At 49.7% G+C, this 17,603-nt stretch overlaps 1 protein-coding gene across 1 annotated transcript in view; it reads left to right on the forward strand.

Moving 5' to 3' along the window:
* Positions 1 to 13,128, forward strand: part of TGM3 (transglutaminase 3) — a 39,467-nt gene extending 26,339 nt beyond the window's left edge. The window contains exons 8-13 of the mRNA XM_057702551.1: positions 424 to 527; positions 2,335 to 2,580; positions 5,953 to 6,261; positions 8,578 to 8,735; positions 11,965 to 12,098; positions 12,476 to 13,128. Of these exons, the coding sequence (XP_057558534.1) occupies positions 424 to 527; positions 2,335 to 2,580; positions 5,953 to 6,261; positions 8,578 to 8,735; positions 11,965 to 12,098; positions 12,476 to 12,623 (1,099 nt within the window). The 3' untranslated portion in view covers positions 12,624 to 13,128. The remainder of the gene's footprint in view (positions 1 to 423; positions 528 to 2,334; positions 2,581 to 5,952; positions 6,262 to 8,577; positions 8,736 to 11,964; positions 12,099 to 12,475) is intronic.
* The last annotated feature ends 4,475 nt before the right edge of the window (positions 13,129 to 17,603 follow it).

Consider the following 17,603-nt stretch of genomic DNA (forward strand, 5'->3'; position numbering starts at 1 on the left):
CTGCCCTGCCACTAGGTTCAACAGTACAAGGATTTTTTTTTAGATTCCATATATACGCGTTAGCATATGGTATTTGTTTTTCTCTTTCTGACGTACTTCACCCTGTATGACGGACCCTAAAGATCTGGGTTTTGGAGTTAGGCATAACTGGGTCCAAAATTTGACTCTACCATTGTTAGCTGCTTAACTTCTTTGAGCCTCAGTTTCCCCTTTTTTGAGATGGGTATAAAAATAGTACCCATTAATAGTGCTGTGAGAATTTAAGTGAGACAATACTCGCCAAGGTCTAGCAGAATATCTGGCACAGAGTAAACTCACCTGATGTGTCAGCATGCTACACTGGCAGATCAGAGATGTGGTGTTTTGCCACTCCTTTTCTGTGTGTCCTTGGCCAAGCTCTTTAGTCTGTGGTTCTGTCTGCAGGAATTTCCACGTCTGGAATGAAGCCTGGTTTGTGCGGACTGACCTGGGCCCTTCATTCAATGGATGGCAGGTTCTGGACGCCACCCCCCAGGAGAGGAGCCAAGGTAACCAACCCTCTGATGGCCCCCTTCTCTGGGTTTAGCTCTTAAGTCATGACCTCTCAGTTCTTTACAGCAGCGGGCAGCAGCACAGCAAAGTCACCCAAATCCTCTCCACCACTGGAGGGCCCAGTGGGATTAAAAAATATATATTTTCAAGGTAGATTTGCCTCCTAGTTTTCTTGGTTCAGGCTTCTATTTAAATGACTGCCATCCCTGCATCCACACAGCTGCTGCGGAGGCCCTGGCAAGTGCCTGGCAGCAAGGGAAATGAGCCGTCCCCTGCCAACAGGGATTCTCCCACACCGCCTCTGGTAGCCCATTCCTCCCAGCACAGAAACCTGCCGGTTCCCCATTGGCTGGGACTTAGCCCACATTCCCTGGCTGGGCTCCAGGCCTCCATGATCATGGCCTCAGCACCTCTCTCACCTTCACTTGTGCCCCCTGCCAGGCTGAGCTCTCCTTCACACAGGCTGGCCTGTCCCCGTCCCTGTGCTCGACCCTCTGGCCACTCTCCCATCAAAGCTTGTGTCTCAGGCTCTCCAAGAACCTTTCCTCTTCCCTCCCCTGACCTCCAGAGCATTCTTGTCCATTACCTTCATTTTCAGTTGTTTCTTTCAAACTTAAAAATAATTATAAAAGTCATATATGCACATGGTTTAAAAAAATTCAAATCATTCTAAAAGGACTTACAAGGAAAATGAACTCTTACCCCCTCCCCCAACTGCAGCATCTCTACCAGAAGCAATGAACATTAGATTTGGGGAACTTGGGTATGAGGAGGGTAACCTTCCAGGTATTTTCTAGGCCACTATTTCAACTTTCACTGTAACCCATTAGTGGCTATAAAATCAGTTCAATGGGTTGTGACCATTGTTTTAAGAAATGAAATAGAATAGCATGGAAAGGGGTGGGGAAAAGGGAAGGAAAAGATAATATCAGGGCGCATTGGACATTAAGAATAAGAATTGTGCTGTGTAATTTTTGTTTCAGGATCATATATGTGCCATGATGTAAAATTTACTTATTTCTAGAGGTCATGGGGAAAAAAAGTTGAAAGTCACTCTTTCAGGCTTATAAAAGTGTGTGTGTGTGTGTGCCTTTTTTTATTTATTTGTTTTGTAAACACAAGTGAAATAATACTCTTCTTTCTATTCTACTGTACCTTGCTTTTTTCCATCTGGGCACTTCATGAATGAAACTATATCTATGTGTCTATACCTACATCTGCACCATATCCATCCATCCACCCATCCATCCATTCATCTCTGAATCCATCTATCTGTCCCTCTATGTATCCATCTACCTGTCTACATATCTATCTGTCTGAGCTACCTATGCTGAGTGCTCAAGGAGGGATGACGGTCAGGGATTGGGAGCCTGAAGAAGCAGGACATCCCTGTGGGCTGGGTATGCAGAGAAGTCTTCCAGGAATAGGGGGGTGATTTGGGAAGAACGATTTGCAGAGTAGAAAAGCAGCAGCCCTGAGCACAAGAGAGCAAGAGTTTCCCCTTTAGGCAACAGACTGAGGGCTGTGGGTCAGCACAGATTATGCACCACAGAATGCAGGACTGGGCTGTCTTCCGTGGAGCTGGAGTCTGACCAGAGTGCTATTGCAGAAGATAACAGCCCCGGAGGGTCTTGCTGAGTGCCCAAGGAGGCGGGCAGGCTGTCGGGGTTGAAGCAGTTGGCAGGGAAGAGGCAGGGGAGTTGGGTGGTTGTGGATGGCCCCCAGAGGAGCAGGCCATGGGGTGGGCTGTTGCACATGGGCCTGGGTTTGGCATGTACCTAACCTCTGCACTCTGGCCCCCAGGGGTGTTCCAGTGCGGCCCTGCTTCAGTTATCGCTATCCGAGAGGGTAACGTGGACTGGGACTTCGACATGCCCTTCATCTTTGGGGAGGTGAACGCTGACCGCATCACCTGGATCTATGATGCCTCGACGGGCACCATGAAGAAAAGTTCCTCGGACTCTTCCACCGTTGGCAAATACATCAGCACCAAAGCCGTGGGCAGCAACTCTCGCATAGATGTCACCGAGAAGTACAAGTACCCAGAAGGTAGGAGGGACGCGGATGGGCTGTGCCAGCCAGGGCTTGGTGGTGGGAAGACAGCTCTGAGGTGGAGAAGGAAAAATTCCTCATACTCCTCCCGCATTCCCAGCCAGCTCTGCCTGAATGGTAGGACTGCTCCCTGGCATCTAACGCCCAGCTCCCAGACTGTTTCCGTGGGGACAGAACTGTCACAGGCAGACACGGTATCAGTGGAAGTTTGCCGCAGGTCTCAGGCAGCTGTCAATCCAGCTCATCTCCAGCTGTGTCCCTTTGCCAATTGTACAACTGAGATGACAGCACCATGACTGAACATCACCCCACAGGAGAAACATGGCTCCCATGGGAGACCCCCAAGGGCCTCTGAGTCAGCCCACTCCCCTAGCCTCTAAGAAACACAGGCAGGAAACATCCTCTGAAAAAAGAATTGGACAGCCGCCAAAGACGTGGGGGCTGCTTTGTCTGCTTCAGAGGCCTCCCCGAAAGCCAGATGAGGTGGGCCGACACCAGGAGGACGACACCTGAGTCCCCAAAATCTTCAGCATCTGCATGAGCACCGGTCCCCCTAAAGTCACTAGAAGCCTAGTTGCTACAAGGCCACCTTTAACACAAATTACATTTGTCGCTCTATTTCAGAAGTTGCTTTCAGAGTCAGCAACTTACCTCTTTAAGGAGTCTCAATGGTGACAAAAGTTCTACATTTGGAGGTGATGTTCATTTTTAGAAATAGGCAAAAGTGAATTAATGCTTTAATGCTTGCTCTAGCAGCCCAGTCACTCCTTAATGGGGTCAACATGTCACTCTTTCTAAAATGTTTTGAAATAGTTGCTTCAGCTGATCCTCACAGCTGGTTCTAAGGTGTCAAGAAAAGTGCTCTCGCGAAGGTGCCCACGTGCACCCTAAAGTAGACCCACAGCTCTGTGTCCCTGCTGGCTGCTGCTGTTGGCTGCCATTTACAAAAGAGGAAAGCTGAGCAGGGAAGGTGGCCTCCACGTCCAGATGGGTGACCCCCAGGGTGTGGTATTTGGGGCCATGTTGAGGCACGACTCTAGGGTAATGAGATTGGTGCCTCAGCTGGACCCCAGTTCCTCTGTGCAGGCCATTCCCCAAGTTGGGGTCAGATGGCCTTTCTCTCAGTCAGTAAACATGTACTGAGACCTCCCCAAGTGCCTGCCTATGCCCCATTCCAGGAGGCCAGGAAGCATCCTGAGGATGGGCCCCTGCCCCTGCAGAGCTCACAGGCCAGGGGCACAGGCTGGTGTGTGACATGCATTCTCAACAGTGTCATTATGTAGAAACAAAAGTAGGGGCCAGGGAAGAGATAACCCCAGGCAGGAGGTGAACTGCATCCTACCCCTGATAACTGTGCAACCTCAAGCAGGATTCTTAGCATCTCTGATCCCTGGTTTCCTCACCTGTAAAATGAGAAAAGCAAGGCCTGTCTTCAGTGGGATATAAATGAGCTAGTGTACAGAAAGTGCCAAGGGCAGTGCCCGGCACATAGTGAGGACTTAATAAATAGTGATGATTTTTATCAACTTGAACATCTGCAGCCTCATTGGAATGACCTCCCAGAGGGACTTTTGAAGTGCACTGCTTACATGGCTGTGTGATCCTGTGGGGTTCCTTACCTGACTGTCACACCTTGATTCTGCTTCCTGGGGGCTCTGACTGTCCTGAGCCATGGGGAGGGGCCACAGCCAGGTTGGGGATCCCTGCAGGACCTCTGGCGATGCCCCATCCCCTGCGTGACAGCAGGGCTGATCACCCCACCTGTTGTTGCCCAATCCTCCTCCCCTAATTATTCCAGCTTGTGTCTGATGGCCTCAGGGAGGAAAAGCTCAAAAAATGGATGGTTAAGCATCTGAGCAACACCACCACCAAGGGAGAAAACAGTAGCAGGAGGCTTAGTCTTGAGTAAGCCTGGCAGGTGACCTATATAGCTACCTAGGCTCTGAGCCTCATTGTGCAAACATTCCTGCTTCGAGGTTCTGGGCACAGAGGCTCAGCTCCCTACACAGCCGTCAGACCTGGGTGTGGACTTACAGCTGGGCTAGAGAATGGAAAGGCACCCAAAGGAACCCAGCCCACCAGGAGCCATCAGCTTGGGTAATTCGGCTGCCTGCCTTCTTTTCAGTAGGGTACATGGGAGGAACTAGGCTACAAGTCTTGACTTCTGGAGACTGGCCTTCTTTCTGCCCCTAATTCCCAGATTACCAGTCTATTGGACCAGTCTCTCCTCCTCTTAGGTCCTTAACTCTAATGGTTGGCCTCTGGGGTCTCTGCCAGTTGTTACATGTCACTTATGGGAAAGATCTCGCTAAATTATAAAGTTCTTCTAATAAGTCTTCTGATGCCTTAAAATTTCACAGGTTCGTTGGGGAAGTCAGAGGGCAGGGGCATAAGTATGGTCATTCTTCTTTGTGTATCTCTGTCCGTGTTCCTGGGAGGTCAACACCTTCTTCTTGATGGCGGATCTATCTTCAGGTCAAGGCAGGGAGCCTTCTGTGCACTGTGTGGTCTACCCTGATTCAGAGGCTTGGATTTGGTTATCAGCTCTCAGAGCCCCAAGAGCCGTAATTTCTAGGCCATGATCTTGGCTATTCCCCTGGGACCGCATCACATTCAGCAGCACCCACAACCTGACTCAGAATAAGAAACCCATCCTGTGGTTCAGCCTTTGCATTTTTGAAATCTGAACTCTCTCGACAATTTAAACTAGTCTCAACTGGAACCATACCAATTGTGGGAAGTTCTTGTCAACTGACATGAACAACAGTTCCACTCTTCAATTCTCAAAGCATCTTTAGAAACAAAGCAGAGTAATATGGTAAACTGGTTTGAAAATTTTTTCAATGAAGTTAATTCTAAAATCATAGCCTTTCTTTTCACTTATGAACTTATTCTAACCTTTTTTAGCTCAGTTTTTGTTATATTTAAATTATCTGTTCTTTAAGTCTCACAAAGGACCTTTTATCGAAAGAAGGAAGGAAGGAAGAAGGAAAGAAAGGAAAGAAAGGAGAAGGAAAGGGAGGAAGGCAGGAAGAAAGGAAGGGAGGAAGGCAGGAAGAGAGGAAGGCAGGAAGGGAGAGATCTAACCTAATTAACTTAAGCAAAATATCAAGCCATATAGTAATTTTATGCAGCTTTCCCTACAGCTTCATGGAAATTTAGAGCCGAATGGAAGAGCAGGGCTGTGAGCTTCATGTTAAAGAGGATAAAATGGAGACCTGCAGAGGTCAGACACTTGCTTGGATCAGAATCGTTGCTCAAGCAGCAGAACCAGTGTTAGTTCCGGGCCACCCTTCCAAGCAGGATGCTGTCTTTTGTCCAGGTTGCCACCATGTCCCTGAGATGCTTCTCTCTTTTCCCACGACACAGGTTCCAGTCAGGAAAGACAAGTATTTGAAAAGGCTTTGAGGAAACTTAAACCCAGTGCATCATTTGGCCCAATGTCTGCAAGAAGCTTTGCAAGAGAGGAACGGAAGCCCAGCCTCTCTGGGAAGTTCAAGATCACTGGCTTACTGGCAGTGGGCAAAGATGTCAACCTGACCCTGTTGCTCCAAAACCTAACAAGTGATTCGAAGTCAGTGACGGTGAACATGACAGCCTGGACTATTGTCTACAACGGCACACTTGTACACGAGGTGTGGAAGGACTCCTTCACTCTATCCCTGGATCCTAAAGAAGGTAACTCATCCTGTAGGTTCCTGGGAGGCCACGCACCCAAGGTAGCTGGTACTCTCTTGGGGTTGGAGAGTTCCTACTGAAACCAAATCAACTGATGAAGGAAGGAATAGCTCATGGCCTCTGTGGTTAAGCCTTGGGTTTTGAAGCTTTGGAGGTTGCTGTCATGGTGAAGAGTGCAAGTCAGGGTGGTGCTAACCAAAATCCTTTTCTGCCCTGGGGGAGGAAGGAGGGAGGCTTTAGTAGTCAATAGACACTCCGCAATACCCCTTACAGCTACATACCGCTTTAGCCAGTTTGCAGAGTACTTCCTTATGTACTCTCATGTACTATCACATTTGACCTTCTAAAAGGACAGGTTTCAGTACTCCCTTTTACAGAGGGGGAAACTGAAGCTTGGAGAGACTGTGACTCTTAAGAGATTAAGTGTCATAGCCAGTAAGTGGCAGTGTCAGGTCTCTAGATTTCCTAATGCTAAATCCAGTACTACCACCCATTTTCTAGGTCTTCTTGCTGCCACCCCTCCCCCATTCCAGCTCCCACCCTACCCCACCCCCACCCCACAATGAATCACTTTCCAGGTCTGACCCTAGAAAGGTTGCAATATACCAATCGGTCTTGAACCCTCACTGATGTTCCCCCACAGTGGCCAGTGGGTGGGTGGGGTTTCTTGATTCTCAGCGACAGTGACAGGTTTTCTCAGAGGTCTGAGCCTCTGGGAGGAACAGTGACTCTGAACTCTTGGGTAGCAAGGTGGAGCAGAGAGAGGCTGGGGCTGTGGAAGGATTAGAATGCAGGTGTGCCCACGCTGGCAAAATCCACCGAGCTGTTATGAAAAGTTTGGACTTAACAAAGCAGATAAACAAGGGTGGGGTGGCCATTTGCTTCACATAAGGAACTAATAAAAACTGGTTAATGATACAGCCCATCTTGAAAGAATTCTGTCTGCAGAGAAACTGAGAGGCGTTACACCTGTCAGAAGGCAGCATCCCCTAGCAACCTGTCTTCTGGCAGAATTTAGCAGAAATCTTCCCCATATGCAAAGCAACTTCCTGGCTGTTATTTACCTTCAAAGCTCAAGAGAAGAGCTGTTTTTGTAGGCTGAAAGTAATTTACATGAGGGAGATGGGTTTTAAAACGCCGTGCTTCCGCAAGAGGCAGCAGAGTGAGATGAGATGGAGGCAAGTGAAGTGGTCCTAGAGGCCTGACGTCGTCACCTACTTTCTGGGTAACCCTGTTAAGTCCCCCTCCTTTTCTGAGCCTCAGGATTCACTGTCCAAGAGGGCTGGCCCAGCTGATGCAAGGACCTGCATCACCACATTGGGCGGGCTGGATAAATCCCTCCGGTGCTAACAGCAGAGACGGTCCCTCCTCCAGCCTTACCTCAAGGGACACGTGACCCTGTGGATGCTGGGCACCCCTGGACCACCCAGCAAGACTGCATGGGGCGGGGGGGGGGAGTGCCCTGCACCCGGAGGAAAAAGAGACCCCCTGCTGCCTGGCCTGCAAGTCAGAGAGGGGCCTTGAACTTCAGGGAGGAGCCAGATAAAGAGAGAAAAGGTGGGGAAGGCCTTTCCATCTGAGGGGACCTTGGGAGTCAAAGCATGGAGGTGATGAGGTACTTGTTTTGTCAAAAGGACAGTGAGACGTGCAGGAAGGAATGTTCTTTTGAGAGAGAGAGACACACAGGGCCGTACTGAGGGGTCTGAACTTTATTCCTGAGGCAGCAAGGGGCCATGGGAGATTTTTGAAGTGACTTGGAAGAAGAGTGACATGATTTTGCGGGGGGAGGAGGACAGGGAAGTGCTTCTAAAGCCTATCTGACTGGTGTGTGTAGGTGTCCTGGAAGCAGGAGAGACCAGAAGTGGGGAGGTGGTTCGGAGGCTGCTGCAACAGAATCCCAGGCTATTAGATGACCTGGGAGGACCAAGTACTTATTCAGCCAACCCCTGGCTCCCCCTGCTGGTTGTTACTGTGTTGTCATCATTACGTTTCCATCACTGGGCAATGAATTAATAACTCGTATTCTTCCCCTGCCCCTTAGAAGGAAACTTGCCCTCCAGTATTTTCTAGGACAGGGAGGAGGCTTCAGCCCCTATGAGCCCATCCTCCTGGAATCTGCCCAGCCAGCCAGAGCCGGCCCCTGCTCTGCAGCCTGCACAGAGCAAGCAGATGTTTCTCACAGGGCCTGGCAAGAAGGGCTCAGGCAAGCCTGGGCTCCAGATGTTCCCGGCCAGCTCGCACTGACTTGGCTTGGCGTCAGCTTTTAAGGTTTCAACCCCACTCCCTCTCACTCTGCTCTCTGGCTTCTCCTTGCAGAGAAACAGCATCCTGTAAAGATTCCCTATGCTCTGTATGAGAGGTACCTGAAGGCAGACAACATGATCCGGACCACGGCTGTGTGCCAGGTCACCGACGAGCCCGAGGTGGTGGTGGAGAGGGACGTCATCCTGGACAACCCCACCCTGATCCTGGAGGTAAAGGGGCACTGATGGGGTGCCTCCCCAGCCAGCCCAGCCCTCCCAGACCTCGAGGAAGGCCCTTCCCTGCTGACGGGCCAAGGACCAGCTCTGGCCCCAGCCCCAGCCAAATGCATCAGCCAAGAGTTCCGCTCAGAGTAGCATCTTTGGGAACTCCCTGGCGGTCCAGTGGTTAGGATTCGAAGCTTTCACTGCAGGGGGCACGGGTTCAGTCCCTGGTCAGGGAACCAAGATCGTGCAAGTCATGCAACATGGCCAAAAAAAAAAAAAAAAAAAAAAAGAGCAGCGTCCTTGCTCCCTGTCTGGCAAGATCCACAGGCATGTGCAGCTTCTTTGGTTGCAGGTCTAGACCCACTGGGGATGCCAGCTGAGGAGGGGCCAGGGGGCTATTCAGCTTACTCGCTCAGAATGTCTGCTGTGTTCTGGGCTGTGCCAGGCTTGGGAATCACAGAGGGCCACAAGGGGTGGGTCCTGCCTGCAGGGAACCTGCAGCCCAGCCCCCAGACACGTTTGTAGAGCAAATCAGAAATGGATGTAACTCACGTGCATCTCCCGACTCTAGACCCTATAGTTACAGAGTTATGGACTCTTAGAAACCTAGTCTTGAGCTCCCGTGTGCTGCCGTTTTACACATGACTAAACCGAGGCCCACAGTGGAGAAGGGAATTACCAGCTACTGTCAGAACCAGGGCCTTTCCAGGGCAGCCAGCGTGTCCACAGCCAGCAACAGCATCTTCCCAGTGGTTGAGAATTAGGATGCCTCATATTTTGGCTGCAGGCTCTGCTCCCAGGCGCCCTCTCAGGAGCCCAGGCATGTGGGGGCTTGCAGGTCAGCGCCTGCCACTTGGGGCCACTCTGTCCCTTCCTCAGCACCAGGGCTGGAAGTGTTTTGCTGACTCCAAGCCTGTCCCTACCCACACCCACCCCAGCCTAGGGCGGAGGCTGCCAGAGCCACACAGCACAAATCTGATGGGTGAGAGGCTGGCGGGAAAGGACAGGCAGATGAATGGGTGAGGAAGATGGGGTCTTCCGTGGGATCCCACAGAGTTTCGTGGCTCAGGCTTCTCCTGAGTCCGCTGTACCATCTGTCCCAGTGGTCTAGACAGCGATTGCCTTTTTGTTGTCATTGCTCCATCGCAGTGCCACTAGCCTCCCTAGCCCCAGATTTCTAGAATAACTTGTGACTGCCCTGGTCCCTAAGCTACACCCCAGCTTCAGGGGTTCCTGATGTCGGAGAGAGGGCAGGGGGACCCAGGGCGCCCGCTCCATGCAGCTAGCCTGCCGTAGGGCTCTTTCATTGTCCTGGTCAGTCTAGACTGTGCTTCAGAACGGGGGGAGGAGGGGTTGGTCCATCACCTCCAGGGCTAGGGAGGGGGTGCCACCCCTATTGTGGGCCCATCACAGTGGTTGTGAAACAGAAACAGCCCCCTCCACGGGCAGGACTGCAACAGAGCTTCTGGGCTCCAGGCGCGCCTTCTTTCCCACCCACTGAGTTTTCGTCAATCCACAATTGTCCCCTGAGTCTAGAAGCCGCTCTGGCGTCCCAGGGCATTTCCAAGAAACACACCCCGTCCCTGTAGAATGACAGGCAGTGAGTGCCATCTCCCACTCCTGAGGCTGTGAAAATCATCACTGTTTAAATGAAGTTAGGTTCCCCCCATTATATTCCCTTATCCAATATCTTCAGACCAGCTTATAGCGTTCTCTTTTATTCAGCACTCGCTCTACATCTTTTAGACTTCCATATCACATCAGCTTCATCTTTCAAGAGAGTGTAACATCTTTGAAAAGGAAATCAGAATGCACACAGCCTGGAAATAGTCCATCAAAAACTTTATTTAATCTTTTTAAAACGCGTCTGCTCTTTCTTCTTTTGGGCATCTTTCTGTGATTTTGCTCTCAACCCAACCTCTCCTTTACTTTAGCCTTGAGAGAATCAAGACAATCTCATCCTGACTGAATGAATCAATGCATAGCTCCTCCAGAGCAGGGCATGTGGGTGATCTGTATGAAAAGATACTAATTTGGGTAAAATCATATTGTCTTATTTGGCGCTGATTGGGACATTGAGGACTTTAGAACCAGACCATACAATCTGAAGGTTGTTCCAAAGGGTGATGTCCTAGTGACATGACCTACCGGCAGTCAGACACAAGTTTCTAGTGACTCTTATCCTCTTCTTTGGGTGCACACACAGATGTAAGCAGCAGCAATAAAGGAAGGAAAGCAAATACTTGATACTTGAAAATCTCAAATTGAATATCAGTGTGAAAAATATGGCACCGTTTACGTACCCTTGGGTCTCAATGGCATAAAATTATGCCTCACCCTTCACATCATGTCCTACACTTAAATGAGTTCCACGGGAGAAATGATGGTACAGATCGTGGTCTCTAAAATCTTTCAATGACGCACAAATTATTGGCAGGCATTGCAGGGTCCAGCAAGAAGAGCAAACGGCTCTGGAACTAGAAAGGCCTCGATTTTTGAATCAATCTGAGCTGCAGATTTCTTACTGTAAAATGGTTGCAGTGAGAATTGGTGTCAAGAAAAAGAAAAACCAAATGAACAAAAAGCAGCCACCTTTAGGGATCCTCAAAAGAGAAAAGGAAATCCACCAGTCACCCAGTTTAGGTTTCTGTTTCCAAAGCGCTTTCGTCGGCATCCAAGATCTCATTTGGTTCTTTCTAGCCCAGGGAGGAAGGCAGAGAGGGATCAGCCCTCTTTATCAGGGGGCTCAGGGAGATATCATATCCACCCAGGCTTGGCTGCGTCTCAACAGGAGCGTGAGCTTTCATCTTTGGGAGCAAATAGTCCAGGTTGCTTCTCTGACCGGAAACCTAGGTTTCTCCAGCCCCTGATCAAGGATCTTGTGCAAAGCACATGTGGCACATCCTGGAAAGTGAGGGCTGCTCTTCCTAAGATGAACTGAGAAAGTGTCCATGAACCTGGCTGGAAAGTTAAGCGCTCTCAGCCCTTGTGATGTGCCACCTCTCCCTCCGCGCCTGGGTGTCCTGTCTGTAGCCTGGGGGTGACAGCAATTTCCTAGGAACCCCTGCGTGGATGTCACTGGCACTTAGGAGGACTAAACCAACCATCCTCCCTTCCTTTGTCCTCAGCAACACCTTTCCTGTCACCAAGTCTCTGGCGCAGCCCTGTCAGCTCTCATCAAGGGCAGATGAAATGAGCGGCCTGGCCCTGACTCTGTCAAGCCCTCTTCCCGCAGGTGCTGAACGAGGCCAAGGTGCAGAAACCTGCGAAGGTGCAGATGCTCTTCTCCAACCCGCTGGATGAACCGGTGAAGGACTGCGTGCTGATGGTGGAGGGGAGCGGCCTGCTACTGGGCAACCTCAAGATCGAGTGAGTCCCAGTCTGAGGGACTGGTGTGGGGTGGTGGGAGAGGGGCAGAGGGGCCCTCCCGGAAGCCCTGGGCAAGGCAGAGTGAATTCCTCTTGCCTCTCAACTCAGGAATCTGCACATAGGGATAGACGTCGCGTTTGGTTTTGGGGTTCCCCAAACTTGAACTCAAGGGAAGTCCAGGTCACCAGAGCTTGGAGCTGGTCCTCATATTTGGGAGATCATGGGACATCCCCCCCGCCAGCCTTCCCCTGCGGAGGGGTCCCAGGGCTGAAGGGGCTCGATGACCCAGGGTGGCAGCTAGAGGGAGTTGAAGGCGCAGTGACCTTGACCAGAGCAGAACTTGAGGCCTCACACTGACTCCTGCCCTTCCCCATCAGCGTGCCAGCCCTGCGCCCCAAGGAGCGGTCCCGCGTGCATTTTGAGATCCTGCCTACCCGGAGTGGCACCAAGCAGCTCCTTGCCAACTTCTCCTGCAACAAGTTCCCTGCAATCAAGGCCATGCTGGCCGTCGACGTGGCCAAGTGAAGGGCCCGGGTGGCCCTATACCAACTTGGGAACACGGAGCAGACTCTGAACTTGCCTGTGGAGTGAGCCCCCTGCCCACACATGCCATCTGGCCTGGGAAACTCACTCTGTCCCCCAAGGCTGCCTGGCTGCGGACCTCCAGCCTCCAGCACACACCCCCTCCCTTGCTCTCAGGCTGGGCTGGTTCCACCCTGGCCCATGACTTGATCACTTTTGCACATTCCCTGAGCTTCTCCCCAACGCTGTCTGCTCTGTGAGCCCCATGGCCCCTCTCAGCCCTCATACCCTTAATCCTGTGGGCAAGGAGTGGCACCTCACCCAGTGACTCTCCAGATGGATATGGGGGGAGAAGATGGTCTAGACTGTTTTCTGGTCCCCAGCCTGCAGTTGGCACATTCCTGCTCCTCCCTTGGGCCATGGTGGCAGCAGGGGGATGATGGTTAACCACCTTTTGTGACACTCACAATCACACCCTCAAAATAAAAGTTAAAAAGAGAGTGACCACTCAGCACTGACTCTACAAGACTGCTGCTTTACCTAAGGTGGTGGAGAAGGAGGGAGGGGGGCTGGGGCCATGTCCTTCTGGAGGAGGGATGGCCTTGGGGAGGCCGTACTCTCCATGTTCCAGTGTCCGAGAGGAGTGTTCTTGTTCCGTGTGGCTCCAGGTGCAAAACTAGGGAGACGTTTCAAGTCAGTTTAGGGAAACTCTCTAAGATGATGTCCAAAATTAGATTGGCTGCCTTGGAAGGGAGCACCTTGTCCAGGCAGGCTTCAGGCACTCTCGGCGTAGCCAGGCGAACTCTTCCAGGGCCCTCTACAGGTGTCAGAGTGAGAAGGGATTTCAGAGTCTTCACTAGAACCCTTTCGCAGAGCAAGTGCAGGTGGTGGCCCAGCCTCTAGTCACTCTGGACCTGCCCCAACTTGTGCCACACTCCTCCTCTTACAGCCAGAGCGCTGCTAAATCCACCAGAACCTTCTCTGCCTTCACACATGCTCTCATGGTTTCTCAGTCTTTGCGCCTTGAAATCATCCCAAGCAGATCCCCCCATAGCTTTCCATCACTGGTGCTGACTATCCCCATTTTGGCAATCATGGCTCACTGTTTGGATATAAGGGACCAGTCCAGTCTACACAGAAGCTTCAACCTCACATCCAGCTCAAAGTTTCTGTCCTAAGCTCAGTCCTGACCTGGGCTTGCAGAAGGAGGCACTGTGCACCCCCCTCTGCCTTCCTCCTTCCCCTCTTGTTGCCTGATCCATCAGAGTTGGAGCAGGAAATTAGGAGAAAAAAGACAAGTTCTGTTTCACTGGTGCTAATGCAGCATGGCCACAGAAGCCCGACATTTGGCTGGCATGTAAGTGCAGGCCTTCTGCATTGTGTGTCCCCGACGTGGGCAGCATGCCCCACAGATGTGACCTCCAGAGGTTCTCCCCTACCTCTAACTGCCCTGGAGGCAGTGGTTCTATCATGATGGCTTGAGCCTAGTTCCCTTTCGTGGGCTCCACTGTCCTGCTGCAGCTGCCTCCTCTCCCCCTTCTGCATCTCAAGCTAGTCCAGCCTCAGCTTCCTACCTCCAAGAGCCCCAGAAGGGCAGTCAGCACCAGGAACAAATTCTGGAGCTCTCACCAGGAGCTCTCACCAGGAGCCCTCACCAGGGCCCAGTTCTGGTGTCTGAACACAACTGAATACAACCCCAGTCTCTACAGGACAGCAAGCCCCCAGCTGTGGATGGGGAAGCTCGTCTCTCCTCTTGAAGCTTTGCCACTCTCTCAAGTGCCCCTTGATTTGGCCTGGAGATGGGCACCAGTTCCCAGTGGGGAGGGGCAGGGTGAAATAGACAGACTTCTGTTCTGGTTTCTATTAGAAAAAAAAGGAAATCCAGAGGTTTCTATTTCCTCCCATCCACATGAGGCCTGCCCAGACCTGAACTCCCTCAAGCATCAGCCCCGTCAGCAAGCAACCCCTGAGTGTCTGCTTTCTGCCAGACTCTGTCCAGAGAGATTAAAAACCAACAAAAGCATGTTCCCTGCCTTTGGGTTTCCATCCTCAAGGGAGTCTCCTAAGGCGTGATGTTAAAAATCCATGTGCAGCTTCTAACCAACCCCAAGCACATATGTCTTAGAGCTGTATCTACATACCTTTCCCCCACTTGGGTTCTGGAGAATTGTAGCAAGAAAACAAAGGAATAGCAGACATAGGCCACAGCACCACATTTATGTCTGGTAGAATTTCGGTTAGAGGTTGTAGCAAAGTGTGAGATGCAGTGGGCCTGCTAGCTGAACCCCAGAATTAGTGGCCTTGCTCTATTGGTTTGGATGTCTGCTCAGCAGGCATAGCAGGGAAACCAAAACTGCCAGCGTCCTAAACAAGGGTGGGCATTAATTTCTCTCATATCAGAGCCAAGGGAGGGGACTTCCCTGGTGGCGCAGTGGTTAAGAATCCGCCTGCCAATGCAGGGGACACGGGTTTGATCCCTGGTCTGGGAAGATCCCACATGCCATGGAGCAACTAAGCCCGTGTGCCATAACTACTGAGCCTGCACTCTAGAGCCCACGAGCCACAACTACTGAGCCCGTGTGCCACAATTACTAAAGCCTATGCAGCTAGATCCTGTGCTCCTCAATAAGAGAAGCCACCACACTGGGGAGCCCTTGCACCGCAATGGAGAGTAGCCCCATTCGCTGCAACTAGAGAAAGTCCATGCACAGCAACAAAGACCCAACACAGCAAATAAATAAATAAATTAATTATTAAAAAATTTTTTAAAAAAGCCAAGGGAAGCAGTTCAGGGACACAGGTTTCCTTGTCTTACGATGCTGTCGTCCTCCACATGTAGCTTCCATCTACCTGTTCCAGGTGGCTGTTCCAGCTCAAGGCAAAAGCCTGCAGGCCGTCCAGCAGGAAGGAAGAAAAGGAAAATCGATGGGCACCCTCTTTCCCACCAAGGGGACAATCTGAAACTCAAAAGCCGAAATTATACATTTTACTTCTGCAAACATCCCATCGGCCGATGAACATAAAAGTGGGTTGTTTGAAGTGAATAACACTGATATATACCTAGCCAAACTGACGGGGAAAAATAAATAATACACAAATTACAAGTATCAGGAATGAGAGAACCTACAGCTATTTAAAGGAAATAAAGGCATATTATAAACAATGTGATGCCAATAAATCAGATAACTTAGACCAAATGAATTCCTTGAAAGACACAAACTATCAAAATTCATTCAAGAAAAGTAGATATTCCCCGTATCTATTAAAGACATTGCATTTGGAGTGAAGACCAGCAGAAACTGTCCAGTAGCCTAACCAGCCACAGAGTGGGGGGTTATCACTGTGGTTTGTTATGCAGCGAAAGATCCATTTTTCTCCATTTTCATGCATATTTTTATTCGCTCTCAGTGAAACGTTCCCGCTTCTGAGAAACCTTCTCCGCATTCCTCCCACTTGCTGCACCTGTGCACAGTCAGTCCCTCCTTCCTCTAGGATTCCCTTCACTGCGCACATGCCGTTTTAGACCACTTTGGCTTAAAGTCATCTGGGCCTTTTATACCCCTCTCCTCACCTTACACTACGTACGTGTCATGGGCGAGAACCAGGCTTCCTTCAGCCCTGCATCCTCCACACTCAGCAGGGTCTGGTGTAGATTAAGTACCCCTCCATAGTCATTAAAGACCAAGGAGGTGAATGACATTGATGAACAAATGAATGAATGAATGAAGTGACTAATTGGAATGACTAAAAAATGCAGTATCTAACATTCATTGAGAGGGTAAATCTGTAAGGCACTGTCCTAAGGATTTTTAAAACTTTATTGAGAGCCTACTATGTGCCAGATATTGTGCTCAATGTTTCACATCCATTGTCTTACTGAACCCTATATCGCATTCTTAAGTGGCAATCACTGTTATTCTTATTTTTGTCCTTTTAACTTTCTCTTTAAGTAGACTTTATGTTTTAGAGTAGTTTTAGATTCATGACAAAACTGAACAGAAGACAGACATTTCTCATATATTCCCTGCTCCCAGATATGCAAAGCCTCCCGCATTATAAATATCCCTGCTGGAATAGTACATTTGTTACAGCTGATGAGCCTATATTGACACATCATTATCAACCAAAGTCCATTGTTTACGTTAGGGTTCACTCTTGGTGTTGTACATTCTACGGGTTTGGATAACTTTATAACATATATCCACCATGATAGTACCATATAGAGTAGTTCCACTGCCCTAAAAATTCCCCGTGCTCCCTCCTTCTGCTCTAACACCTGGCAACCACTGATCCTCTTACTGTCTTCATAGTTTTGCCTTTTCCAGAGTGTCATATAGTTGGAATCATACAGTAAGTAGTTTTGTCAGCTTTGCTTCTTTCACTTAGTAATATACATTTAAGTTTCCTCTATGTCTTTTCGTGACTTGATAGCTTGTTTCTTTTTAGTGCTGAATAACATTACTCTGTCTAGATGTGCCACAATTTATCCATTCACCTACTGAAGGAGATCTTGGATGTTTCCAAGTTGTGGCAATTATGAATAGAGTTGCTATAAACATCCATGGGCAGAGTTTTGTGTGGACATAAGTTTTCAGCTCCTTTGGGCAAATATCAAGGAATCCAATTGCTGAATCATGTAATAACAGCATACTTAGTTTTAAAAGAAACAGCTAAATTTTCTTCCAAAGTAGCTATACCCTTCTGCATTCCCACCAGCCGTGAATGAGAGTTCCTGTTGCTCCACATCCTCACCAGCATTTGGTATTGGTAGTGTTCTGGATTTTGGTCATTCTGATAGATATGTAATGGCACCTCATTTTATTAATTTGCATTTCTCTGATGACATATGAAGTGGAGCATCTTTTCATATGTGTATTTGCCGTCTATATATCTTCTGTAGTGAGGTGTCTGCTAAATGTCTTTGGCCTATATTTTAATCAGGTTGTTTGTTTTCTTACTGCTGAGCTTCAAGAGTTCTTTGAA

Source organism: Hippopotamus amphibius, chromosome 12 (assembly GCF_030028045.1).
Source record: "Hippopotamus amphibius kiboko isolate mHipAmp2 chromosome 12, mHipAmp2.hap2, whole genome shotgun sequence".
In the NCBI taxonomy this organism is placed as follows: domain Eukaryota; kingdom Metazoa; phylum Chordata; class Mammalia; order Artiodactyla; family Hippopotamidae; genus Hippopotamus; species Hippopotamus amphibius.